We start from the raw sequence: 27,808 nt of genomic DNA on the forward strand, positions 1-27,808 counted from the left end.
CTCCATGACTGACTGACACGGAGCGGGCCGCGGGCTGGGCCGCTCGGGCCTCCAACGCGCAACCGTCTCCACCAATAGGCGAGGCGCCTCGGCGCTCTGCTGGCGATGCCTGGCGTGCGCGCCGCCCCGCCCCACCGCGCCGCCGGCGTCGGGCGGAAGGAGTGCGGGGGCCGGTCCCACGTGGTGGGGCATCCCGGGAGCCAGTCCTCCGCGTCCGACCGCGGTCCCCACGCGGGACTGGCTGCTAGGTGAGCTCCTTAACCTGGGGACTGCCTTCCGTCGCGCCCGCCGGTCCTACTCGGGGCGGGGCCTGAGGTGAGCTCCTTACCTGAGGATGGTCTCCAAGTGAGTCCCTTCCCGGGGGCCGGCCCTGAGCTGAGCATACTCCCCAGCTCCCCGGGGCAGGCGCTACGCCCCCGCCCGCGGTCCCTATTCAGGGTTGGCCTCGAGGTGAGCTCCTTAACCGAGGAGGACCCTCCGCCCCGAGTCCGACCCCGGGTCCTCCAGCGGGCAGCGAGCGCGGGGAGAGCCCACTGGGCTCGCTCGCTCCTTCGGCGACCTCTCACGTCTCTCCTCTTTGCTGTCTTACGATTCTTGTTACTTGGTTTCATTCTGCTCCGCGGGATTCCGAGTTTGGCCGCGCTTCAGCCTCCTTTGCGTGGGCACTAGCAGGGTTTTGCATTGGGCCCTTGCTTTTTACGTCCCCTCACAGAGACCTCTGGAGGGCGCCGAGAGCAGAATGTTTGTAGCTTCCGGCAGGGTGTCTGGGGCGTCTTTGTAACCAATTCTGCAAACACTTTTTAAGTACTTTGTAGCTGGTACGGTGGTTTTCCGACAGTGAATTTAGAAGTTGTTGAACGGATACGTCTTAAACGTTTTGACAAAATGGGAAAACCGACAGCACTTGAGTGTTACTGTTCTCTGTAATAGAGTGAAGGATGCCCTACTGAATGTTAAAGTCCTTCATGAGGTGTTTGCTCGTTCCTCATGTAATTACCTATTGAGCATAAGTTCTGAAGGTCGGTCGGTCTGTAGGATTTCAGGCCCCGTAGATTGAAGAAATGAAAGTGATCCAGCCCTTGGCAAATTCTTTTGGTTTCATAGTATATTAGAATTATGGGACTGCGATCTTTTTTGGTATTGTCCTTTTTTGTTTTTATGTACGATATTTTTATTTCAGTATTTTGAAAAATTTTCACTTTTGAGAAACTGACTTATTTTATCTAATGAAAATGACAATGTGATACGTTTCCCCTTTTTATTATGATTTTTAGGAAACTCAAAGCTATGTTTACTTCAGGTTTGTAGAATTATAGCTGGTTGGTATGCTTGCTTTCCTTTATTCATGACATCATTGTATTCTATTTTTACAGTTTCAGTTGGGTAACTGTATTTTATAGAGTCTTTTTGGAAACAGTGTATGTCCCTAAGCTCATATGTAAATGAATAAAGTTATAGTGGGAAGTTACTGTTGCAGCTGAAATAACAGTATTTCTGTTGGGACTGGGTTTATACTTTATTTCTTTTTTACTTGGTGAAATATTACTGTCTCCAAATACTGCTTATTTCTCTTTCTCAACTAATTTTTTTTAAGGTTTTATTTATTTGACAGGATAGAGACAGCCAGCGAGAGAGGGAACACAAGCAGGGGGAGTGGGAGAGGAAGAAGCAGGCTCACAGCGGAGGAGCCTGATGTGGGGCTCGTTCCCATAACGCCGGGATCACGCCCTGAGCCGAAGGCAGACGCTTAACCGCTGCGCCACCCAGGCGCCCCCCCAACTAATTTTTTATAAGATTATTTATTTATTTGAGGGAGAGCGCGTACACACGAGTGCGAAAGAGAGCGTGAGCGAGCTCAGGAGCAGCGGAGTGAGGGTGGAGAGGGAGAAGCAGGCTCCTCACCGAGCAGGGAGCCCAGGGAGCAGGGAGCCGGACGCCGGGCTCCATTCCTCATCACCTGAGCCGAAGGCAGCCTTTTAACCCACAGAGTCACCCAGGCACCCCTCTCTTTCTCAACTATTTAATGGAGCTTTTCTTAATACATGGTATATTTCAGATGATTTGTGTAGAAACTTTCAGTCTAAAACCATGTGTGAATCTCCTTTCACAAATAATTTGAACACTTTGGGTTTTGCCCAGTTGTATTCCTTCACAGTCACCTCTGAGTACTTTTTCCCAGTTGTATTCCCGCACAATCACCTCACAGCACGAATACTCCTACATATGTCTGAGTAATCCTTCTGCCTTCTTTTGTCTGAATTTCCCGCAGAAAATTCATGGGCTAAAGCATTTAAAATTTTTTAAAATTTAAATTCCATTTAATTAACATATACTGCATTATTTGTTTCAGAGGTAGAATTTCATGATTTGTCAGTTGCATTCAACATCCAGTGCTCATTACTTCAAATGCCCTCCTTCATGTCTATCACCCAGTTACCCCATTCCCCCCCCCCTTCCTCCCCTCCAGCAACTCTCCATTTGTTTCCTATGGTTAAGAGTCTTTTATGGTTTGCTTCCCTCTGTTTTTGTCTTATTTTTTTTTCCCTTTCCCTGTGTTCGTCTGTTTTGTTTCTTAAATTCCACATATGAGTGAAATCATATGGCAGTTGTCTTTTGTTGATTGACTTATTTCGCTTATCATAATACCCTCTAGTTCCATCCACGTCGTTGCAAATGGCAAGAGTTCATTCTTTTTGATGGCTGTGTAATATTCCATTGTATGTATACACACCACATCTTCTTTATCCATTCATCTGTCAGTGGACATCTGGGCTCTTTCCATAGTTTGGTTGTTGTGGACATTGCTGCTATAAACATTGAGGTGCACGAGCCCCTTTGAATCACTATGTTTGTATACTTTGGATAAATACCTAGTAGTATAATTACTGGGCTGTAGGGTAACTCTATTTTTAATTTTTTGAGGAATCTCCATACTCTTCTCTAGAGTTTGCATTCCCACCAACAGTGTAAGAGGGGTCCCCTTCCTCTGCATCCTCACCAACATCTGTTGTTTCCTGAGTTGTTCATTTTAGCCATTCTGACCAGTGCAAAGTGGTATCTCATTGTGGTTTTGATTTGTATTTCCGTGATCATGGGCTACAGCATTTTGTGTATAGATTTATACCCAACCATTTTGTTCGGGTATTTTAATTCACTAAGAAAATTTTTTTAAAAAGGAATATATGTTATGTACACAATAATGTATGTGATGTTCATTTTTTGGTGCCTATTGAGTTTGACCTTAATATATTTTTTCCATTTTAAATTATAGATAAAGTGTAGCAATGGCTGCTGTTTACTCTGGCATTTCTTTTAAGCTTAAAAGCAAGACGACTTCTTGGGAAGATAAACTAAAACTAGCTCACTTTGCTTGGATTTCCCACCAGTGCGTTCTTCCAAATAAAGAGCAAGTAAGTGTGATGTGAAATTTACATTTTTGCAACTGAAAAGAATGGTCACTTATATGAATTGTATATCGACATTTAGTTAAAATTTAAAAAGATTAAAGAAAAGGTTGGGGAAGGAAACATGTTTGGAGGTTAAAAGTAATGTCAGTGAAAATGCATGAGTTAAATATTTCATTGACAGAGTTTCTGTTACAAAGTCTCAGCATTTCTTTTATGTTTGGAAACATCTCTTATATTTTGAATTAAGTATATGCATCAAATTGCGAATCAAGTTACAGAAATTAGAGTCTGAGTCTGTGGGTAACTTCATTTGTTGATAGATCCAAGGTGATGCTCCATAAGCAACGGCTTGTTGGTGCTTCGTTAAACATCTTTGGAATTTGGTAAATTGATAGGGAGGGAAATAGAGAAACTTTAGTATTTGTAGTAAGCCATCCGAGAAATAGATTAGGAACCAAGAAAGGCTTTTATCTTTGTTAACATTTTTCAAGCTTATCTGGCAAAAACAAACAAACGGACAAATTATAAAGCACTAGAGAACCCCAGGATGTTGAGCTCATGAAATTGAAGTAACACACACCCGTATGCTAGTATTAAAGAAGACCGCGCAGAATGTGTCAAAGATGGATTACATCTATTAAAATGATGATGAGGTACAGTATGCAGAGCACTCTTCCACCCAGTGGTTTCTAAACCTGGCTGCACCTGAGAATCGTCTTGGCAGCTTGATAGTCAACTGGCAAGTGCTACCCGGGGTGAGATGAAAGGGGAAGTGGTGGTGGCAGTTTGATTAAGGTCTCACCCAGTCTCTTGCTGAGAACTTTTTTCCCTTTTAGCATCTGACACTTTCATACTGTTATTGACAGTTCTGGTATCACGAGCAGGCCTCACAGCCTTTCTTTGTGTTCATGAATAAGTGAATATGTCACACTAATAAAAACTATGTATGACTGACCCTCCTTTTCATAAAGCGCTTGTGCATTATTTCGCAGAAGACTGTGTCTGTCTTCTGAGGAAGTAAATAGACTGAGAGGTTTTATGGGTAACATGGGAAGCCAGGGCACAAGCTCTGTCTTTTGACTGTGCATTTTGCTTTTGTGCGTGATTCATTTTGTGGCCATTCTGAGTAATTGTTGTGCTTCTGACTTTTGAAAATTAGTATAACTTCAGAAAAGTTAGAAAAAACTGTTAGAGTTTCATTTGAAGCTTTTTATTGGCCCTACATGAAGACAAAATTAGTTTTTCTTTCTTTTTACTGATTTTTTAATAATAAGCATTTTAAGATACTAAGATGTTTATAATGTAATATTACCAAAGGTAAGTTTTAAAAGACAGCTTTTCCCCTGGCAATTGGATTTGGTTATTCATGGAATGTCTCTTTAAATGTCCTCCAGCATTTTTCTTGGTAAAAAAATTCATTTATTTTTAGAGCATATTTCTTCGAAATTCAGGTTCTACTTGATTGGGCACGACAGTCATTGATTGCGTTTTATAAGAAAAAACTTGAACTGAAGGAAGACATTGTCGAAAGGCTTTGGATCTATATAGATAACATTCTACACAGCAAAAAACTGCAGGATCTCCTCAAGAATGGAAAGACAATTAACCTTCAGATTTCCCTAGTCAAGGTAATTGTATCTGTTTCCTATGTTGTCCTGTATGTGTGACATGCATCTCTGTTGGTTTCCTGTTAATTATTGAAGATGCAGGAAGTGTCAAGGTAGAGAAAGAGAAGGAAATAATACTAGAAATATAATGATGACTGATATTTATTGAATGCATGTGGTATGCTCTATGCTGTGTGAAACACTTTCTGTTGTTTAATGTTCAAGGAAAGCTTAGAACTATTTCATAGAGTGGTTGTTAATTACCTTTTAATTGGAAAACGTCACCAGCAAATAATACTATTTTTGCTCCTTACCCTTCCTTCCCCCCTTTTCCATTGGCCTAAAGGAATTTAGATGGGAATTTCCTCAAAGTTTTTTGAGTCAAAGCAATTTTGAAGTCTTAAATTAGAATTATGAACTTCATTGTCAAAGTTGAGTGTTTTGAGAATAGTGAGAATAGTTGACAATAGAAAGCACTAATAATGAGCACTTAGTGTGTCCCAGGCACAGAGAGGTTCAGTAACTTGTTAAAAGTCACACAGCTAATAAGTGGCACAGGTCGTATTTGAACGTAGATCTGCCTGATTGCAAAGCCTGCGCTCTTAACCATCATTCTGCCTTACCCACAGGAGTGTGTAGGCAGAAAGAGAAAATTAGTAAAGGCTGATAATAAGAAAATTAAATAGTTGAGCTGCGTGATGGTTCATAGACTTTAGTGATTCTTAAAATTGTGTTTTAAGTTGTATGTTAATTTTTAAAGTAATAGACTGGCCACAAAAGTGGGTTATTCTGATTTGTCCTTTGGGAGTATGGAAAGAAAATCTTGTGTTTTTAAATGTCGTATTTTAATTTTATGTACATTTTATATTTACATGAGGTATTAGTACTGTAGTCTGTGCATATGATTTATAAATGAACTACTCTTATTGGGTGCACACATGAAAAAAGTTTGGTAGATGAGCTGTGCATAATCAGAAATATTGACAGTTACTGTAGCAGTGCATTGGCTTTTAAGTATTTGACATTCTTATTTCAGTTTTTCCGGAGCCAGCAGTTACTTGAATGGAGATGAGCACACCGTGTCATTGGGCTACTGATAATATAGCACTTAGGACAAATTTGGTTCTCAGATACTGTAAGGTGGGGAGCAGGCCACTTAGCCTATGAGTGAACTTTGGAATCTTCCTGTGCCTCATAATTTCTTCTGCTTTTGAATTTCAGAATTTTGGAAGCAGAAGACTGGGTTTGCCATATAATATGTAGCAACTGCCAATGTTTGCTTTCCTCTTTCAAGAGAACCTTTTGCTTTGTTTTTTTAAATAGAAAAACAGTGTAATTGACCATGAAAATGTATTTTGGACCACAGGATCGTAGCCCAAGGCTACCGTCCATCCATCTGTAGCATCTAAGCTGAATTGCAGGTTTAGGATGTAAGCAAAAGTAATCTTTGCAGTTTTATAAAAACCCAGCTCTTTAAACAGGGAAAGCAGAATTACAAAGGCGCTGATCCCTTTTCTGAATTCATGTTGGTAGGAGATGGATGTATGAAGGACTTAAAACAGGTACTCTGCCTTCTCTCGGTGCATTAAGCAAATGTCAAGCTTATTTAGATGTGATAATCTGGGGATTTCTTTCTCATCAAGATAAGGGCAAAGAGTGAGTTCATTGATTCTCTTGTATTTTTCTTGTATATGTGTAGAGTCAGTAATGAGTTTTCTTTCTTAATGCTCAGATCATAAATGAGAGAATAGCTGAATTCTCTCTTTTGGAATCCCAAAGAAATATGTGTGTTGTGCTGAGCTGCTGCCAGGGCATCCTCTCGACGCCTGCCCTTGCTGTCATCTACACGGCTAGACAGGAGCTGATAGTGGCGTTGCTGAGCCAGCTGTGCTGGTTGGCCTGCAGGCGGCCAGAAGGAGCCATGGTAGCCCAGTTATTCGAGGTCATTCACCTGGCGCTTGGCCACTACCTCTCGATCCAGCAACAGCAAGTCAACCCAAGACGTACCTTTGGGGAGGTGACTGGGCACTTGCTCCAGCCCTGTCTGGTCCTGAGGCACTTACTCTCAGGGGGCACATGGACACAGGCTGGCCAGGGCCAGCTGCGGCAGGTGCTGAGCCGGGATATAAGGAGTCAGATTGAGGCCATGCTTCGAGGTGGAACTTTTCAGCCCGAGTTGCTCTCGTCCTACAAAGAGGAGCTCTTGGACCAGCAGCAAGGTGACACGAAGATAGGGGCCATGAAGAATCTTCTAGCTCCTATGGACACTGTGATTGCCAGGCTGGTAGATTCTGGCTACTGTGAACCGTGCCTTCATGCTGCCGTTACAGCCAACTCAGTGGCCTTGCTCTATAAGCTCTTTTTAGACTCTTACTTCAAGGAGGGGAACGACCTTCTCTGCTTCCAGGTACTCCCCAGGCTGTTTGGCTGCTTGAGGATTTCACACCTGCAGGAGGAGCAGCTAAAAGCCCTGACCACATCAGATTGGACCACAGAGCTCCTGGTTGTAGAACAGCTGCTCAGCTCAGTGGCCAACAACAGTATCTACAACATTGCCGCTGATAGGATCCGGCACGGAGAGACTCAGTTCCACTTTTACCGCCGTTTGGCTGAGCTGCTGATAAACCATTCACAAGCATCTGTGCCGGCCTGGTTCCGCTGCCTCAAGGCTTTGATGTCTCTGAATCATTTGATTTTGGAGCCAGACCTAGATGACCTGCTGGCTTCAGCTTGGATCGATGCAGAAGTGACAGACTTTCGAACCAAAAAAGCACAGGAGGCGCTTCTTCACACTCTCTTCCAGACGTATGTCAAACTCCGACAAGTGCCGCGGTTGTTTGAGGAGATTTTGGGGGTGATCTGTTGTCCAGCTGCTGAGGCGCTGAGGCAGCCTGTGCTGACCTCGGGCCCCTCAAGGGTGCTCTGTGAGTGCCTCTTGGAGTTGCCTCCGAGTCAGATCTTGGACACATGGTCCCTCGTATTGGAGAAGTTCCAGTCTTTGGTCTTACCTTATTTGCGGGGTGATGCCGACATGGCCTTGAAGTCGCTGTCCCTGAGCTCACTGCTGCACTGCATCATGTTCAATATGAGGAGCCTGGACAGCAGCACCCCTTTGCCTGTCATCAGACGGATGCAGTGCACAATGGAGAGGATGCTCCGAGAGCTTGTGAGGCCCCTGTTGGACCTTCTCCTGGACCCCCAGGGCCCAGAGCTTGAGCTCTGGCTACAGAAGGTCAGTGACTCTGCACTTTTGCTCTCTTACACTTGGGCCCAGGTTGACGCCATGCTTAGTATAAACTGTAGCCAGTATCACTCTGTGTCTGGGGCTCTTGGCGATGTTGCTGTAGAGATCTCAAACTTCCCCTTGTTGCTCCCAGGTGTTGAAACATGCCATTGGAAGAAGATAGAAAAGTTTACAGCTCAGTCTGACTCTCTTGGCAGGTATTGCTTAGAACAGCTCTACCTACAGAAAATGAAAAGAACTTTAATGCACACTAGTTTCCAGTCTGAAGAAGCCCTCCACAGTTTGAAGTGTGATGCTGCCTACATTCTTGGTTCTGGCAGAGAAAGCTTGAATCGAGGGACAACAGCTTCCTGGGATGGCCAGGTTGGAACAGTGAGTGCACTCACATACCCTGTAGCTCACTGGCACTTGATTGTGTCAAATCTCACAATTTTGATATCCTATCTTTGTCCAGATGATGTGAGATCCCTGGCCAGTGTGCTGCTAAGAACTTTACCAGTGAGCAAAGCTCAGGAAGGCTCAGCAGATGAAGAGCCAAGCATCACACTTGAAAAAATATCCAGTGCTATCCTTCATAGCCCTCTCTTTCCAGAAATGCAGTCCCTTCATTCTGCTTTCTTAATGTGCCTAACCGAAGGATGTAGTAGCATCCTGTGTTCTGGGACCCAGAGTGACCTGAGTCTTCTCAATCAACAACTGCCCTGGCTTTTTGAAAAGGACCACATGGTGGTGGCTCTTTGGGAAAACAGATTTGCAAAAGTTGGACCCGAAGCTGTAGAACCAAAAGGAGAAATTGCCAAAAACTTACTGTCCTTGGTCAAGAGTGACTTCCCCATTCAGCTGGAGGGAGAACAATTAGAGAGCATTCTGGGACTTTTGGAAGTTATTTCTACTCTGCAACTGGACAGCCTCTTGACTCCCTATCATGTGCATTATTTTCTTCTATTATTGTCCATGGCCATCACCAAGCTGGGGAGCTCTTGCTCCTCCTCACTTACCCTCAAGTTTTTGATGACTTGCTACCGGCTTCTTGGTTACCTGCAGAGAGGGAAAAGTGCTCGCTCAGTGCTCAAGATTATGTATGTTAGTGATATTTTTGAGATCATATTGACCTCGTTGTTCAAAGCCAATAGTAGATTTTCTGTTAATACGGATGACCCCTCTTGGTTGGAATTCCTCCAAGTGATAGGGGCGTTCTTAGAACAGCTAATGCAGATGCTTGTCCAGGTGAAGCTCAGCTTGGTGCTCAATTTCAGGAAAATCATTGGATTCCTCCACAAACTGTACACAGAAGCAGCTGCAGGCAAACAGGTGGAAAATCAGAATCCTCGGGGCCAGCAGCTCCTTCTGGTGTCTTTAACCAAGTTGTGCCAAGTCCTGGGGCCTTTTGTCAGAGAGCGGAAGCAGCAGCATGAGGCCCCGGGATCACTGTCTGAGCTTCTGCAGAAGGCCATTCTCCACACAGGAGCTCTGCTGCAGCTCTGCTGGGCCCAGGGGGCCCAGGGCCCGCGCCTTCCCTCCGTCTTCATCGCGTCGGTCAGCACGCTCTTGGAGGCGGATGTGGGCCAGCACTCCAGGCACAGGACAGAGATTTCCCGAATGACAGACAAGGTGCCGCTCTCCCATACTGCCTTCTACCAGAATGTTTACTCTCAACTACTGTCAGAGTTGCCGGCTCTTGCAGGAGACAGTCAGTGTTTCCAGGCGGCCTTGCGGTTTTTAACACTGTTCTTTTGGGCGCCAGAACTACATCCCAAGAAGGATTCTGTTTTTACCTCCATGTTTCATTCTGTGAGAAAAGTTCTTACAGGTAAGGTATTTTCTCTTGGGCTAATTCTATGCTGTAGAGCTTTTGGTAAAAGCTAATAAGCCACCGGCAAGGTGAGTGCCCCCTGTCCCCCACACCCTTTTGGATCAGGTGTTCATTTCAGAAGGTACAGGCCTGTGAGCCAGGAGAACACCCCCCCCCCCAATCTGCTTCCAGAAACTCATTTCTAGTATCTGCATTCTCTGCAGAGAGAAGCAGTGACCCTCACAGTTCTGCTTTGTACACAAATAGTAACCTTCTAGGTATATTGTTTGGCACTTTAGTTTTTCATTTATTTTGGAGATTGTTCTAGGTTATAGTTTTGAAGGCTATTACTTTTATCTTTTTTAGCCTTTATCTGTTCTGGCTCTGGATTGTCAACATACATAATTTCATCCTTCTTAGTAGGCTTTTTTGTATCCGATCTTCAGTTCCATCTTCAGTGACTTAAGAAAGATCTAAAACTTGCCAACTTAAAAAATGCAACTGACTTAATTTGTAGGGAATGTCATAAAATTCCTTGAGGTCCATACTCCCACTCCTAGGTCTCAGTGTGGTTCCTGGCCATCATCGGGCTGTGGGTACAAATAGGGCAGAAGCTTAGCTATCATCTTGGTCTTTTAGTCTGATGTCATCCTCCTGGTCCAGCCAATCAGGACTGCAAACCTAGCCCGTGTCTTTGTGCAGAAGCTTTCAATATCTACTGTCCCCTAGGTCAAAGGCCAGTGGGCCAGATTTGTTTCTCTTTCAAGATAGCCCTGTTTCAAGTCGGTTTAGGTTTGTTTTCTTTTTGTTTTGGTTGTTCCTGAAAGGTTGGGGTTAGTTAGGACAGTCCTTAGAGACGAGGCTGGGGAGTCCCTAGCTCTCAGAACGATGCCGACTTTTGTTTCTCAGTGGAGAAGCTGTGACAGGCGAGAGGGAGCCGCAGATGGGGCTGCAGGCGTGCTCAGATACCAGAGTGTAAAACAGGGCCTTGTAGGAAGCAAAGCTGCCCGGCTGCCCAGGCTGCCCGGGCCAGCGCCAGAACTGAAGTGTTGAGGCCAGAATAACACCACTGTTGTCTCCCTTCAGTAGCTTTTCTATCCCTGCATTGATTGTGGATATACTGAAAAGGCTTTGGTGTCACATGTTCTGTCTTATTCTGTCAGTGACTCTTTTAGGGAATGGTGTTCACCTTAGTGGAGGCTAGAACTTAGTCTTTCATTAACATTAGTACAGTGTCCTAAATGAATGATCTAAGAAATGGCAGCTGGTGGTCTGAAACTCTGATCTCTCTTCCCCTTTGTTAAACAAGATACTGTGTCTTTCTTTTTTCCTCCAATCCCTTTGGCTTGTGGTGGCCTCTAGGTCCTAACTGTCTGTCTGTGGACTTGGGGTGCCTCTGGCCCCAGGGACAGAGCCTCAGTTGTGCAGTCAGGGAACTGAGGCCACCTGCCCTGCTGCCGCTCAGGCCACGGGCTCAGGTGTTTCTGTTGGGTCCAGGCCTCATACCTTTGAACTGCTAGACTTTGTCTAGAAAAGGGACCGGAGTGCGAGGTCTGGAAGAAATGCCTACTGAGGAGGGCCCAAAGCTTTGAGTGGAGAGAGTTAAGGTGGCTATGAATAATCAGAGTGGTGTGGCCCTCTGTGTCCTCAGGGGTGTTTCAGGTAGGTTGCAGTTCATAAGAGTAAGCATTTGTGAGGAATGCTTTCTGACACTAGAATAGACTACCTCAATTCAATCACAAAAAATGATTACTTTTACAAACGTTTTATATATATGTGGAACCACATCTTACTCTGGAGATGAATGCAATGTTGATTTTGACCTATCTAATCAAGTAAACAGACATTCACACAAATTACACAAATTGCAGAACAGTGAAGTGCTGTTAAGTGCACCAGAACTAGGGAACTGTGGGTTGAGAGTGTGTGTAGGTAGAGCCGTAATTGGCAGAGGCTAACTAGGGGAGTGCTAATGTTGAGCCTTCCATGCGGCAGGCACTCTGCAGTGCTCCTTCTTTTATTTGCCAACCACAGGAGTTAGCGCTCTTATTTTACTAATGAGGGAATAGACGCTCAGAGAGCTCATGAGTCCAGGATCTTACAGCTTGTAGGACACTTTCGGGCTGAGGTGTTTATCTCTCAAAGCCTGTTGCCCCCTCCACCCCCAGTGCTTAGGTAGTGAGCAAAGACTGGGACGTGGGAAGGTATTCTGGCAATGTGGAACAGCATGGGCTGAAATGTGGCTGGGAAGGTAAGCTGGCATCAGACAATAAAGGGCCTTAAATGCTGTAATATGAAACCCCGGGGCCATTAGAAGGCTTTCCCACATCAAGTGGGAAACACCTGGATAACTGCGGCAGGTAGGCCCTGGGAGTTTGGAGCTCTTTTAAGGTCTTCAACATTCCCATCTCTCTCAATGTACCACGCCACGCCTGTGTCCCTACTGATTTTACAAAAGAAAATGGGCATACCTCATTTTATTGTGCTTTTCTTTATTGAGCGTCACAGATACTCTGTGTTTTACAGTTGGAAGGCTTGGGGCAACCTTGCTCGAGTAGGTGTGTTGGCACCATTTTTCAAGCAGCATTTGCTTACTCTGTGTCTATCACATTTTGGGAAATCTTGCGATATCTCAAACATTTTCATTATTACATTTGTTATGATCTGTGATCAATGATTAAGATTCACAGAAAGCTAGATGGTGGTTAGCATTTTTTAGCAAGAAAGTATGTTTAAATTAAGGTTCCATGCCACAGTTTTTTGGACATAATGCTGTTGTACACTCAATAATACAGTATAGTGTAAACATTAACTTTTATCCGCTCTGGGTAACCCAAAAATTCATTTGATTCATTTTATTGCAACATTTGCTTCATTGCGGTAGTGTGGAACCCAACCTGTCCTGACTCCAAGGTATGCCTGTACAAGGAAAGTAGAAAAAAGTATGGAGAAAGTAGCAATCACCTGCGTCCCACAATCCAGCGTTCAGCACTGCTGACCATTGTCATCAGTCTCTCAGACTTTCCCCTTCCCTGTGCTGTGTGTGTACTCTGCACAGGTCAGCTGTGTGCAAGAGAGCACTATTGCTCTGTGGCATGTGCCCCGCTTCCTTGGCTTGCTCCACAAGTATTTCCATGCCTCTCAGATCATGACTTTAAGGGCCGGGGCCCCATTCATCATGTGGTTATTCTAGTATATTTTACCTGCCCCTATTCTATCATATCTTAGCAGTTTTGTTTTTTTTTCCCCCCACGTAGATCCTGCAGTTCCGGTTGAGGTAATTCAGGATATTGAACCTCATTTGGGAGCCTTGTTTACCGAGATGTTAGAAGTTGGGACAACAGAGGACTTCAGGATGGTGATGCGGTATATTCTCCAAGGATTAGACATCAGTAACATGTGGAAAACCGATCGACAGGTGGGTATTCTTTTTCTGTCTTGTATGGCAGGCAAATAAATGGTAGCTCAAATGGTGAAACTTATTTGAGATGCGATGTCACCCCTAAAATTAAACCCACAAGATCAAACCCCAAGGCGGGTTTATGGAGGTAGCCCTAGCCTGTGGAGAGGCCTGGCGCTTTAGTGTAAGGGGGCCTTATTTTTTAAAGATTACAACTATGTGTGCTTATTATACGAAATACTAAGTATTGTATATTTATAATATTGACATATAAAAAAAGCTAAACTTTGCTCATCCTATGTGTAAGACATCTCCCATCATACTTTTTTAAAATTTTAATTGACTTGGTCACGTAGCCCTGATCCCATTTGAGAATCACTCCCAATTAGCGAGCTGCCCTGCAGTCCTTTGCACCTTAGTGTATTTGCTAGTTACTAATAAAGCGCTGCATTTGCATGTGGCATTACATATTTTGGTGAGCCTCTCTATGGAGCTTACATGCTGGAATTTGGTCTGCTAAATAGCCCTGTGCACTGGGCTGGTCAGATGTCCCTGCTTGCACAGGAGGAAGAATGTCACAGAGCTAAGTATCTCGGAGCCAGCGGTGCAGCCCACTTCTTCTGGTTCTGAGCTTTCTCTGCCTCATGAGTGGCCTCTTGACTTGTGGTTATAATCAGCACTCACGCTTTGGTTTTGATTTGGATTGGAGGAGAGCTGGAGAGGGTAATTGAGGCTACAGAGAGGCAGCAGGGAGAATTCACATCTCCTGTATGTGAGCAAGAAGCCTGCACTGGGCCAGAGCCACTGCTCTGCACCAGCCCCCTCCTCATTGCCTGTGGCATGTGCCCCTCTCTCTGGAAGTTTTCATTGTGTGCATTTGCAGCACGATTGGGCCCCAGCTTTGAGAAGGCCTCACTGTAGATTTCTGTTTAAACCAGTCCGTAGGAGGAGGTGAGGTTAGAGCCTGAGCATTCAGAGCTGGAGAGGATTTGGATGGGGGGATGTTGCTATAGAAATGGGGAGGAGGGCGTTCTTTGCACAGCAGGGCAGAGGTTTTGTGGGTGTGAGAGGTAGACAGCAGGGGAGGCACCAGTGTGCAGGACCTACGTGGGTACACACGTCCTACAGGTGGGCAGGAAAGTGAGCCCCCAGCTCAGGAGAGGGTGGGGCTGCCTGGGGGTTGGGGAGGGAGTATACATAGGGGTATGGTAGTCAGGGAGAGAAAGATGGGAAAGAAGCTGAGAGCAAAGGGCTGAGGCCAGAATTGTATGGGTTGTGGGGATGCAGTGTTAGGGGAGGAAGGGCTGGCATGGGGCTGAAATTGATGGTGTTTAAAATGCCAGCACAGGGTTGGACGTTTATTGATATAGGTACTCAATAAAGTGAGTTCCCTTCCCACATAGTTCCTTTCTCATGGTTTAAAACCATCACCTACAATCATAGCACCTAATCTGTTTCACTTTGTCCATGTTTTCCCCTGGCTCCTCCTATTACCCATGAACATATGCCGTTCTCGCATTAGGTAAGTTATAGCTTGTCGCCTCTTTCCACACTATCTTGACAAGATGGGATCTCTAATTGGGTTGCTGTGTCCGTTTGCGGCCTTCTTTTATTTCACTATCCTGGCACATGTGCATGGTTGGTTTAGTGAGATGCTACTGAAAAGGCCTCCCCTTGGCCACAGTTCTGCTCGTCTTATGCATTTATTTTCTGGCTGCCTGGTGATGGAAGGGGCCTCACCCTCAGGATCGAGCCCAGACCAGGTCTTGTCCCTGCCCTGATGCCAGAGTCTAATGGGTTCTGCTCTATCTCTTCAGGACCAGTGACTGGGTTTCTTCCCAAGATGGACTTAAGAGAAAGCTGGCTATTTCTGCTAAGTTTTTGTCCCTTTTCTCTCAGGCCATTTTGTCAGCTGTTACATTGACCAAGTTGCTCCTGAACTGCCCACTTGACGGAGAGAAAGCGAGCCTGTTCTGGTGTGTGTGCCCCCAGATAGTCACGGCTCTCACCGTGAGTACCCCTGGGCTGTGCCCTTCATCTCACTTCATCTCATCACCCCGTTCCTCTAGAGACAAAAGGCCGCATTTTGGCTTCTACCATTTCTGGTTTTAATGCAGCGTATGTTTCTGGGCGCTGTGTCCTGAAGATGGCTGCCGGCAGGATGCTTTTCTGTCAGTGTGTGTGTAATGTATGTGCTTTGGTGTCTCTGCAAACACTGGTGTCAGCTCCAGGTGTGGTGAAGAGGTGGTGTGAAGTGGTGTCGAGGAGCCCCGGGAAACATTAGGCAGGCAGTAATAGGAGGTGTGCAGTGATGAGATGGGGCTCCTGTGGAAGCCTGTTGAAAGTAGGTGAGATGAGAAGGAATTCTGGGGCTTTCTTTTGTCCCCACAAAATTCTGTCGTCAGTTTAGTCTATTTATTCATATGTGGGGGGGTTGTGTACATTTAAAATCTATGATATAGTGAGAAAATGGCCTTATAGAATGGGACAGTAATGTTGCAGATAGATTATTGTTATAATCCCACCCAATTGTTAAATTTTGGCACCTGGTGAATATACATGGCAGTCACATGACTTTATTTCACTAGCACAAAAACGTAGTTTTCGGGACTGTCACAGTGTTTTTGCCGTCTGGAGAGTCTCCAGTCAGTATTCTTACGGTTGGGTTTGAAAGATCAATATCTATTTTACCATCATTATAACTGTAATTCTCTTGTTCCACCTGTGAGAATTGCCCTGGATTAGCATCTTCTCAGGGCAGAAGGATTTAGAGAGTAGACATAATTTTCCCTCCTATTCTGTTTTGTTGCTTTGTTGTTTTCCTGGAAATCTGCATTAGTGGATGAATCTCATCTTTCCCTGGTGTGTATAGTAGGTGTCAGGAGGAAGAGTGCAGGGAATGGGGCGGGGGGAGAGGGACTTACGTAGTGAGTGATCAGCATTGGTGGTGTGCACAGTAGGGCTGTGTCAATAGAGACACTAGGCTAGAAACCACGTAGGTAAATCTAAAAGTAGATTTAATAGCATGAAGTCAGCACAGTTGGAGTCCCCAGGCCACGGAAGTGCTGTGTGAGGCCCCAGCAGGCCGCACCAGGGCTGTTATTTACACCTGCAGCCTGAGGACAAGGGTCACAGGTGAGCTTTCCCAGGTTAGGTGGGTAGAACTTTGAGCTAGCCTTCATCTGGAGCCTGTTCTCTTTATTCTCTAGAACAGAATTGAACATCTTAACTGAGCTGATTTTTTTTTTAAGGTTTTATTTAGTTATTTGATAGATAGTGAGCACAAGTAGGGAGAGCAGCAGGCAGAGGGAGAGGGAGAAGCAGGCTTCCTAACAAACAGGGAGCCTGATGTGGGGCTTGATCCCAGGACCCTGGGATCATGACCTGAGCCGAAGGCAAACGCTAATTACTGAGCCACCCAGGCGCCCCTAGAGCTGATTTTTAAGGAATGTAACAAATGAACTTTAATTATAGATACAACTAATGATCGTTTTGGGAAAATATTGTTATGTATGTCTGATGTGAAGTTTTCCTGTTCTGAGAAATTGGGTGAATCAACTCTCATGAGAAGTTATTTCTCTTTGTGGTTGATGAGTCCAACAAAAAGTGTGGACCAAAATGGCCAAGTCCACAGTAGTTTGCCTTGGGAGATTGAGCACTGGTTTCCTTGTCTCTTCAAAGTACCTTCTGACCACATCAGTACATTTTGGACATTCTTAACCTCTGTCACTTCAGTTCTTACCTCTGTCTACTTTAGTTTTTATATTCTTTCTTTAGAGAATTGCCTTCATTTTCTTTCCCTTATTCCTTCTTTTCCTGTAGCTGCAAAACCGAGAGGCTTGTCAGGAGCAGCCTGTGTCCCTGGCAGTGGTGGGGCCTATTTTGGACGTCCTAGCAGCACTGCTGCGACAGGGGGAGGAGACCATCAGCAACCCACACCATGTCAGCCTGGCCTTCAGCATCCTGCTGACAGTCCCTTTGGACCACCTGAAACCCTCTGAGTATGGGAGCATCTTTCTGCAAGTGCACAGTGTGCTCTTCTCCATCCTGCAGTGCCATCCGAAGGTGAGGAGGAGGAGCAGGGCACGAGGCAGGGTAATTTCAGCCTGCAGAACAGCAGCAGTAGAGCTTTACTGTTGGAGGGTAATAAAAATCGTGATTTTGTTAAGCAGACTTTTTGGTTGCAGTAATTTCCAGGGTCGCTGGTTTCCCAAGCATGAAAATATTTGATCTCTACGTCAGGCTGTTTGAGTGAGTTTCATCTTTGTTGGGTGTGACACTTAGACAGTGTTTATATCCTAGCTATTTAAGGAAGCTTATTAGAAATTGTTTTTGCAGACCACACATTTAAATCTCACTTGCTTAGATGTCTTCATGGGTGTATGACTCAGATGGGTGTAGGGAGTGAGGGTTCCCTAGTTCCAGTTTTGTAGCGTGCTGCCTTTGAAATGAAACTGAGTAGGAATAATTGTCCCACAGAAAAGAGTCTAGTTCAGCCACCATCTGTTGAACATTTGCTATGTGTCTCATTTCACCCCTACAGGAAGTCTGTAAAGTGGATGGTAGTCCATTTTATTGATAAAGAAACTGAGGCTTAGAGCTGCTAAGTGATTTGACTAATGTCACCCAGCTGAGTCTAAATCTTAGCTTCAGGCCTGTGTTCTGTCCACTGTACCACTGCTGTACATGTGACGCATGGGAAGTCATAAATAAGATACATGCACATATACACAGGCACGTTCAAATATTTTTAGGTGTTTTAATGTTCTCAAGTGAGAGACCTGACAGCAGTGCCGTTTTTAAGAAAGTGTGTTGTCTGGTAAACTGAGCACTCATGACATCGGGCCTCACTCTAGGGCCTTTGGCTCTGCCTATCTTGTGAGCATCTTTGTTTTAAATCTCTCTGCCGATTGTTAGATTTTTATGTGACCGTGCAATATAAATGCAATACATATCAATTACAAGCTGAAATTGTCCATCTTGTAAAAGATGCAGGATTCCATGCAGTTGATGAAAAGTAATACTAGAAAGCTGTGGGACTCTCCTGCAGAACCATTGACAAATGACCATTTAGCAGAATTAGACCATTTAATGAAAGGAGAAAATTGACAGGGATAATGACATGGTATTGCAATAAAAAATGATGTGACTAATAATCACACTCCCACTCACTGCCTGTGGATTAGAGTGGGGGACGGGGCCACCATGTGGTGTGTGATCACACTGTTGGCCCTGTGCATAGTTGGGTTGATAAAAGCACCAGGCTAGAATCTGCTTCGGTAGATCTAAAGGGGATAGCATGAGGTCAGCTCAGCCAGCGTACCCAGCAGAACGATCAGCAGCTGGTGCCATATTAAGCCAGGGTGTGAACTCAAATAGTCTGGCTCTGGATTTGTGTGCTTTTAATCAGTGTGATAGCAGAGGCTTACGAGTGGGCCTTGGGAAGTTTGATGAAGCTCTGGAATATTTTTGCAAAAATGACTTCTTTCAGAGCATGCTGTGGATGTTGGTAATTCGATGTAAAGAACGGGATGTTACACTATCAAGAATTTGGTTGGATAAATTATACCAAAGGAAAAAAATCTCAGGTCTTGATTTAATTTTTGTTCATTCTAAGAATTCTGGGAAGGAGCAGGACTGGCCAGTAGATCTTCAAAGCGCTGTTGGATGTGTTCTATGTCTGTATTGTCCAGCACAGTAATCACAGGCCACATGTGTCTTAACCATTTGAAATGTGGTCTAGGAGCTGTATGACTAGGAACTGAATTTTAGTTAAGTTTAAGTAGCCTTATGTAGGTCATGGCTGCTTTATCGGGTAGTGTGTTGTTTTGATCACGATCTAAAAGGTTGCATATAAAAAAAGCATGTTTTAAATTTTTCATTATCATTCTTAAATATAAAGTCCCAGCCAGACCTCTTTCATCACTAAAAAATGAGAAGTTTGGGTTCTTCTTTTAAATGTATTTGCTTTCTGTAACCTCTTTCTAATGCCAGTTACACTTGAATATGTTGCTATTGTTGCTTCTGTTATTTATTTCTACCCATTTCCAGAATGCACTGGTAACAGCTTACAGTAGCAGATTAATAAGCAAATTCTGAACTGGGATCACTCCATAGATTCCTAAACTTAGAAGCCCTATCCCAAACCATCAAAACAAATGTTAAGGAGTCAAGTAAGGTGGGTGAACTATTTCCCTAGAAAGTTCAGGCAAAAAGACATTGCCATGCTGTTTTGAGCATCCTGATAGGTATGGTTAAGGAAATAAACATGCGCTCCTTTAAAGTAAAGACAAACTGTAAGAGACTTCTTAATCATAAGAAACAAACTGAAGGTTGCTGGGGGAGGGGTACGGATGATGGGTGATGGACATTAAGGAGGGCATGTAATGTAATGAGCGCTGGGTATTATATAAGATTGTCACAGTCCTGTACCTCTGAGACAAATCTGTGTTAATTAATTAAATTTAAATAAAAAATGTTTAAAAAAATAAAGTAGAACCAAATAAATAATTACATGTTTTTGTATTCTTTTGCCTATTATTATTACAGGTAATGCTGAAAGCCATTCCTTCTTTCTTGAACTGTTTTAATAGATTGGTGTTTTCAGTTATGCATGAAGGGAGACAGAAAGACAAAGGTAATTCAAAGTAACAGTATCAGATACATGATTTCAAATGTGTTTATTTTGTGATGTCTCTGACCTCATATGTTACAGAAAATAAAACCACCCAGTTTAAGTAAGAAATGTTCAGATCATTAAATGAACACCCAAAACAATTTTCTAAAAAATTTCAATCTTTTTTTTTTTTTTTTGCTATATTCGAAAGAATGAGCGCATTTGTGATCTCCTAATTGAAATAGTTCTTTTCCTGGGGGGGAAAAGTATCTAGATTCAGGAAATGTTTATTCTCATGTAGAGGGGATATAAAGTGACTAGAATTCTATTCTTGCCCTAAAGGAGTTCCTAGTTTGGTGGGGAAGTTAAGAACAGGCAGTTACAGAGCTATTTCATTTATAAAAGGGACGAGGTCTGGCAAATCATCATTTCAGCCTTATCTTGGCAAGGTTGTGTTTGTTTACCAGTGAAGTGAACTGCCATATGGTGATAGCATAAATTATGTGTACAGCTTGTTTTCAGCCTTGAAGGTTGTTGATTCTTGCTAAATTTCTAATTTGGGGGAGAGTCTTATTATTTAAAAATTTGCATATAAATTGAGGCGGTCTATATTGCATTATTTCAAATTTGCATAGTGTGGTACCTGATGGAATGCTCTGGGATCAACAAGGAGGGCTTTATAACTCAACTTGGAGGGTGTCCAGGAAGACCCTGTGGCAGCAGTTCTGGACTAACTAGAAACATATGAGTAGTACTCAGTCCCCCCTGCCTCCCTGGGTGAACCACTTTGATGGGTTCAGACTTGCAGATTTATGCTACTTAAACCAAGTAACTATTGAGAAAAGAGAAAAGGTATAGTTAACACTGGGCTATAATTCCCAAATTATTCTGCCTGGTTTTGAGATCAGTCAGTGGCCACAGTGAGGTCTTTTGCTTTCTCCCAGGCCTGGTGCAGAGTGATGTAATGTTGGTGTCAGTGTGAAATTGTGACTATGTTTAGAGACAGGGTGGGGAAACAGGTTCCATCTCCCAAGCTAGCCTTGGTTGGGTTGGTGATGGCTAGCTGTAGTGTTGTGTCGAGGCCCCTAAGGTCATGGTCCTGTTTGAGCTCAGCAAAAAGAATCCCTGTTTTTACTAGTGATGTCTGCCTGGACTAGAGATGGGAAATGGCAGTGTAGGGAAGGCCCTGGTCCAGCCCTTGCTGAGCAGTGGGAGAGCAGAACCCTTGTCATACACTGCCACAGGCATGTCCCACATGTAGTTGTAAGTGTGTCCTTTGTTATGTGTTCTGAGGGAGTGCGGGGGCATGTTTCACAAGTGTGGCTCTGCTGTGTCCATGTTGGTGGAGCTTAGTTACCTCCCATCTGCCAAGAGTCGGTTCTCTGATGTGTTCATAGCTTAACTGAGTAGAGTTTTAACTGTTTACTCTTCTCTTGTTGGTATCTAATGTGCTCTTAGTAACCACACATTAACTGTGTGGCTGAAATAATAACTGCCAGGTGTTCACTAGACTGCACGTGTGTGCTGAACACTCTCAAAAGAGAGAAGAAATGATACATAGTAGATATTTAAGTGCTCGACTGTTGAAATGTCCCGTGAATGTTAGGAATTTAGATAATTTCATAAAATTATATTGTATGTGGAGAAATTGCGTATATGTAACATTTGTATATTCAAGGTTTCAAGAAAAGACATTGTGCATTCTAAGACTGAAGTTTATTGAGTCATAAAATATGTGTAACAAACTGGATCTGTTTATACAATTGAATGAGTTTAGATTGGTAAATTCATGCAGGAAACCATCTCCACAATCAAAATACAGAACATTCGCATCATCCCCAAGAGTCTTCTTGTAGCCTATTCCCATTCTGGCCCTAGCCGCAGCCAACCACTGATCTGCTTTTTGTCACTGTAAATTTGTTTGCAGTTTCTAGAATTTTATAAAAATGGGTCTGTTTCTGTGCTGCATGAAAGCCAGGGAAGATGCTCTGGTCTGTGCTGGGGTTCCCCACCTGGCTCTGTTGTGATGCCTAGGGGAGTGGGTGTGTGACGAGGGCCTCAGGGACATCCTAGGCTGTTAGAATCCTTGAGAGGAGTTTGTTAAGAAGGGCCTGAGTGGTGGACCCTAAGGTGGAGAGAACTAGGAAATTGGAAGTAAATCTGGGAAGACAGGAAGGTATCTAGTAATGATAGCTGAGTCTTATATCTCTCTGCCTATGTGATTTCTGAAAACATGAGGAGGCAAAGGCATAATTCGGCCATCTTATCTTTAAAGTCATATGATGTCAAAAACCATGTTTTTTTAAAGATAATTTTCCAATTTAAACCTTTCTTACAGATCTCTACCTTTTTAAAAAATATAATAGCAGTCATAGATTTCATCTTAAAAATTTTGATTTTTTTAGACTCCTAAAAAAACACATGTACTCGAGTATTTTAAGTGTTCTTTCCTTTGTAATACAGATAAATATTTGGACATATTATCTCTCGCTCGTTCTGTCTGTGAAATAAGCCCGTTATTGAGTCTGGAAAAAAGGGAAGACTTGAATAATTTTCAGCTGTATTAAAGCTATAAAGTTAGAAGGGTTAAAATGCATGGGTTTTGGACTAATCAGTTTGGAAACACTTTACTTCCATAGGAAGCACAGATGATCTGTCGGTGGTCATCGAGTGTGCCCGCCTGGTGGAAAGGATGTACAGCCACATTGCAGCTCGGGCCGAAGAGTTCACGGTGTTTTCCCCCTTTATGGTGGCCCAGTATGTCACGGAGGTGCAGAAGGTAAACCGAGCTCACTCCCCCTCACCAAGTGCTTTCGTTTGTAGTCCGTTGTAGCACGGCTTCTCAACCATAGTGGCAAGTGATGTCTTGGGCCTGATGGTCCCAAACCATGCGTTGTAGCAGGCTGTCCTGCCCATCTGCAGAGTTCCGCAGCAGCCCTGCAGGGTTACTGGGACAACTGAGTGAGGCGACATTCAAAGGGCTGGCGGTGCCTGGTACCTAGAAGGCACTCCATGACTGCTAGCTCTCCCTTCTTGCTACAGCACAAGCTGCAGGGCCTGTTTTGGTCACTTTCTTGAGTAATGAGTGAGCTGAAATGCTTGCCAGGTTCAAGAAGAGGAGCTCTCCTAGGGCCAGGCTTAATGGTGACCAGGAAGAAGGGTCTTGGGACCCCCAACAGCAGGAGTTCCTGGGTTTATCCTTTTGGAGTGCATCATGTGAGTCAGCTGCTCCCAGACACTTAAAGTAGATGACGTGGTAGAGATACCGGCAGATTCGTTCAGCTCCATTAAACAAAAGTACTTTTATGTTATTGGACTTTTTCACTTAATATTCTGGGTAATTATCAGCAGTGGTCTCACTTTGGAATGTTAGCATGTTATTTCCAAAATTCCACAAGACCCTGTGTGACCCGTGAAATGAGGACTTCATATCTTATTTGGTTTAAATTGAGTGTCAGAGACTTAGAGTACAGTGTGTTTCTGTTTGTATCTACTTTACAGGTGTAGATATATACATCTGTGTTGTTTATATTGCTCTCCGTAGAATAGCCCCCCCCCCCACCTTTGTAAATCTTGTAAGAATAATGTTAAAGACACCGGTAAACTTGTTATGTTAAGAGATTTCTCAAGGGAGATTGGGCTGAATGAGCTTCCTCAGAAAATCTGGTGTTGCATCCATTTTCATTCTGACCCTGTTTTAGGATGAATCTATAACTATTAAATAATTTTCAAACACGCTGGCCCTGCTCTCCTCAGCCAGTGGAGATGCCTGTCATGTGGGTGGGCACTTGGCCGGGTTTGAGATGGGGCTGGGGGGGGGGGTGGGGGAACCCTGTAGAATGCAGCCCACCCTACGGGTGTGCACAGGGTCCTCACCAGGCACGGTGTGTGGAGGAGAGGGGGCAACATGTGAGGACCCCCTTCAAGTCAGCCTTTGAATGAGAGATGGGCTTCATGTTTGGTTTCCTTGGAATTTCTTAGCATTTTTATAGAATCTTGATATTTCACAGGCACTCAAGCCATTGATATGTAAGCCTTTGATGAAAGAAAAGCTGGCATTATTTTGTGTTTCAGTGAAAAATAAAATGAGAGTAATATCACTTAACTAAGGGGCAAGAAGGGAGGTGATAATTTGAACCCTTAAGTCACTAATTATTATTCTGAGATTGATTTTATGAAAAGTCTCTGGTTTCCTGGCTTCATTATTCATGTCTAATTTATGCTTCTTGGTTATTTTTTAATTTTTAATCTTGAAATCCAAAGGCCTTGGGAATTATCTAAGGCTGTAGCATCCCAGAATTCATTGGCAAGAGTCCATGTTTTAATCTTTCATTTGTTTTTTAACTTAGTAATGAAGAAAATACTCCATATGTATTAGAGGCTTCTACTAAGACCTGGAAATCTTTCCAGACCAGAAAGACAGTTAAATGCTGGATAGAGAGTACAGCTAAATGAATCTCCTTTGCATTCCCCTGGTAGTCCTGTGGAGTGGGTATGGGTGACGGTCTGGCAGTGACCTGGTGAGACTGTGTCAGGCAGGACACACAGTGACTTCTACAGACCTTGTGCAGTCATGTGTCACAGTGGGGATGTGTCAGGGGAAATCATGGTCACTGGTCTCTTTCATCCATAGATCAAACTTGCATCTGTCTGTGTTGACAGCCTGGAGTGAATAGTTTGTACTGCCTATCCTGCGTAAGGTCCTTTATGCTACTTAGAGATCTTTTCATTCATAGGTCAGTGATCTTTAGTGTCATAGAAACTGAGTTTCTTCCCTTTCTTTTATAAATAAGTGGGCTGAAACACAAAGATGTGCAGTGGTTGTGTAGGCCAGATGCTGCTGGCCTTCCTGTGACCCACCAGGGCTGTGTGCTCGGCGCCCTCCTTTGACTAAGGAGCCCTCGTATAAGGGAATGGTGTAGCACGTGGGCCCTGGCCTCCGACTGGCGGGCTTCAGCTCTCATTTCTGTCATTGGGACAGTTACTTCACCTTCTTTGCTTTTGGAGGTGGAATTATCTGTTTAGTGAGTGCTGATTAGATGAATAAATGAGCAGTCAACTTAACAGTGTCCTCACCCAGCTGGTAAGATTCAGGACTTTTGTTTTGTTTTTGTTTTTTTTCCTTCTTTCTCTAATGCCTTCCATTGAAATCACAGTTCCACCTTCAGTCCTTGAGTGTTCTAATCTCTAAACAGTAAAACTTAAGATGATTGTCAGAAATTTTTTGAGCTGTCATGTGAAAATGACTGTGACTTTGAAAAACATCCCCATTTTAGTGACAGGAACAAACTGCCTCTTTAGGCCCAGACCTCGCAGAGGTTGCTTTGGTGAATCAGACTTCTCCGAGGGAGTACCGAGTATCCTCCCCAGAAGCTGCGTGTTTGCAGAGGGCTTTAACTCTTTTAGGCCATTAAGACATTAATAAAGAATCTGCCGAATCCCAGGCCTGTCTGCCAGAACCTTCCAGTTGCCTTTCGGTTTCAGGTGCTGGGGTATTCAGACGGTTCAGTGCCACGTTCAGCTGCAGTGTGAGTGGTTGTGGCAGATGCGAGTAGAGCCTGCTCTGTCGGCCTTTTTGTCTAGACAGTAGTCTGAATCTCTGATCTGAAAGTTTGTGCGCGATACCCAATACAGCCAAGTTGAGCCAGACTGCCCGCTCTTCTGCTGTGCCCCAGATTTTAGTTAACCCAGAAGTTCAGGGAAGAAAGGCATCTCTAGGCTCAAGAACTGATTCTGCCATTCTGGGGCAGTTAGAAATTCAGGTCCCATTGAGCTATTATTGATAGAAAAAAAAGATGTATTAAGTGTAATCATAAATCACATTTGATTTGTTTGGAGATGATGTGATCTAATTACTCATATGGGCCTATCAATGATCCGTTTGTGGAGCGTCGGAGCGTGCCTGGCCGCCTGCCTTCCTGGGCGTGGGGGTGGCCAGTCATATAGTGAACACTAATGTCGTTATCCCATGTTAGTGCAGCTTCCAGTGCGCTTGGTTATGGTGAAGAATTTGGCACAATGTGCAGGTGACTCTCATAAGATTTGTAAGTTTAAAGATTCCAGTTTTTAAATTCCCCTGGTAGGCATCATTTACCAAATATTTACCAAACCCTGTGATTTTTGAGGTTTTGTTCCAAGCTTTTGTCGTGCGAGTTGGCTTTTATTTCCCTAAAATACAAACTTTTAAGATATGAATATTTATTTCTGTGCAAAATGATAATTTAGAAGGGATGTCTTTTCTCAAGTTGGAGGCTGAACTCGAACCTCCTTGTCAGGACTTCCAAGGGCTTGGTCTGTGTGTTTGCTCTCACAGAGGGCGTGTCCTCCTTTCACAGGTCACCTTGTATCCGGCGGTGAAGGGCCTTCTGCAGGAGGGCATTTACCTCATCCTGGACCTCTGCATTGAGCCGGACGTCCAATTCCTGCGGGTCTCCCTGCAGCCAGGGGTGAGAGACATCTTTAAGGAGCTGTACAATGATTATGTGAGATACCACAAGGGGAAACACGAAGGAGAGAGAAGATACACGGTCTGAGGCTGTGTTCTGGACGTGCTGCTGGCGTTTCTGCGGAGTGGCTTTGGCTCTTGGTCTGAAAGAGCTGGTGAAGGAGAGACTTCAGGTGTTCTAATTTGTGATGTTGAGATATGTGGAATACACTTTTAGGTTTATGTAATATATATTGTATTTTGTAGCCGTATTTTTCACACTGAATATTTTTTAACGTATCTTTTTAAGCAGTATGTGTTGCAAATTAGAATCCTGGTAATTGACCTCAGAATAAGGTGAATTTAATACAAAATTGCTGAATCTCTCTTGTGGCCATTCCAAATGTAGTTCTTGTCTCTATCATCCAATGGTTTGGTGTCTCTTCTCCCCTGCTATCTAGGTACATGGCTATATAATTAAATTCCATTTAAATATCTTTGCCTTTTATATTCTCCAAGTAACATGGGCAGTGTTCTTGAAATGTCACTTGCTCTGCCTTCCCCCAGAGTATACCTTCTGATGGGGGTGAGGGATGGTTAGAGCTTTGAAACTCAGTGTTAGCTGAGGTGTCTGCTCCAGGGCGGGGGTGGGGGGCCTGTGTGAGGTGGGTCCACCTCTTCAGTGCTCCGTGATCCTGCCTGCTCTGCTCTTCCTGCTTCAGCTCTCTGAAGTTTATTTTGGAATTTTTTTTTTTTTCAGTCTAAGAAATACTCCTTTTTTTTAATTGCTTATGCAGTATATTTTATTGTAGTAACCTCAGAAAATAAAAATAAAAGGGAAAAAATTTAACAAAACACCCCTAGTGTCAGCTACACAGACAGCCTCTGTCATGTTGAGTACGTCGTTTCCATCTCTGCTGTGCATTTGTCTATCTATCTAGATACACATGTAAGTAAATACATAGTTGCCAAATTGGATCTTAAATGCATTTTTGTTTTAGTTACCTAGCTTTTTCCTATGTAATATTGCAGTAACATATTTGGGTCCCTAAAGACATTTGCCATACTTTTTAATGGCTGCGTAGTAGTTCATTAATTAGATACAGCTGTTTAATTTAATAACTGTCCCATGGTTAGACATCGGGATCTTTCCAAACTTCTTTTTGCACATGGTGCTTGCAGCTGACTCGTTCCTTCTGTCTTTACTTCCATAAGATGAACTCCCATAATTGTATAGTTTGTAAAAAAATCCTATGCAGTTTGAAGGATTTATATAAATACTGCCAAATTATCTTCCAGAAAGTGTACTAATTTATTT

The 27,808-nt window shown here is 43.7% G+C and overlaps 1 protein-coding gene across 2 annotated transcripts; it reads left to right on the top strand.

The window, feature by feature from the left end:
* Nucleotides 1-151: 151 nt before the first annotated feature.
* Nucleotides 152-27,792, top strand: URB2 (URB2 ribosome biogenesis homolog). Of its 2 annotated transcripts, none has more exons than XM_026504210.4 (10): nucleotides 152-248; nucleotides 3,272-3,410; nucleotides 4,859-5,035; nucleotides 6,747-10,068; nucleotides 13,308-13,468; nucleotides 15,350-15,460; nucleotides 17,273-17,515; nucleotides 20,000-20,087; nucleotides 22,706-22,845; nucleotides 26,402-27,792. In XM_026504210.4, exons 2-10 carry the CDS (start codon nucleotides 3,285-3,287, stop codon nucleotides 26,597-26,599), a joined length of 4,566 nt encoding a protein of 1,521 aa, XP_026359995.2. In that variant the 5' UTR covers nucleotides 152-248; nucleotides 3,272-3,284; the 3' UTR covers nucleotides 26,600-27,792. The 2 variants fall into 2 exon arrangements, with proteins under 2 accessions (XP_026359995.2, XP_026359996.2); XM_026504211.4 differs by having other exon boundaries at nucleotides 156-315.
* Nucleotides 27,793-27,808: the final 16 nt, after the last annotated feature.

The sequence above is a fragment of the Ursus arctos genome, unplaced genomic scaffold (assembly GCF_023065955.2).
Source record: "Ursus arctos isolate Adak ecotype North America unplaced genomic scaffold, UrsArc2.0 scaffold_7, whole genome shotgun sequence".
NCBI classification, from domain to species: domain Eukaryota; kingdom Metazoa; phylum Chordata; class Mammalia; order Carnivora; family Ursidae; genus Ursus; species Ursus arctos.

What these genes read in the sequence shown, in the direction of transcription:
- URB2 (XM_026504210.4), top strand. Translation starts at nt 3,285, where the DNA reads ATGGCTGCTGTTTACTCTGGCATTTCTTTTAAGCTTAAAAGCAAGACG. An exon ending in TTCTTCCAAATAAAGAGCAA is followed by an intron (nt 3,411 to 4,858) that starts GTAAGTGTGATG and finishes TTCGAAATTCAG; the next exon opens with GTTCTACTTGATTGGGCACG. An exon ending in AGATAGTCACGGCTCTCACC is followed by an intron (nt 15,461 to 17,272) that starts GTGAGTACCCCT and finishes CTTTTCCTGTAG; the next exon opens with CTGCAAAACCGAGAGGCTTG.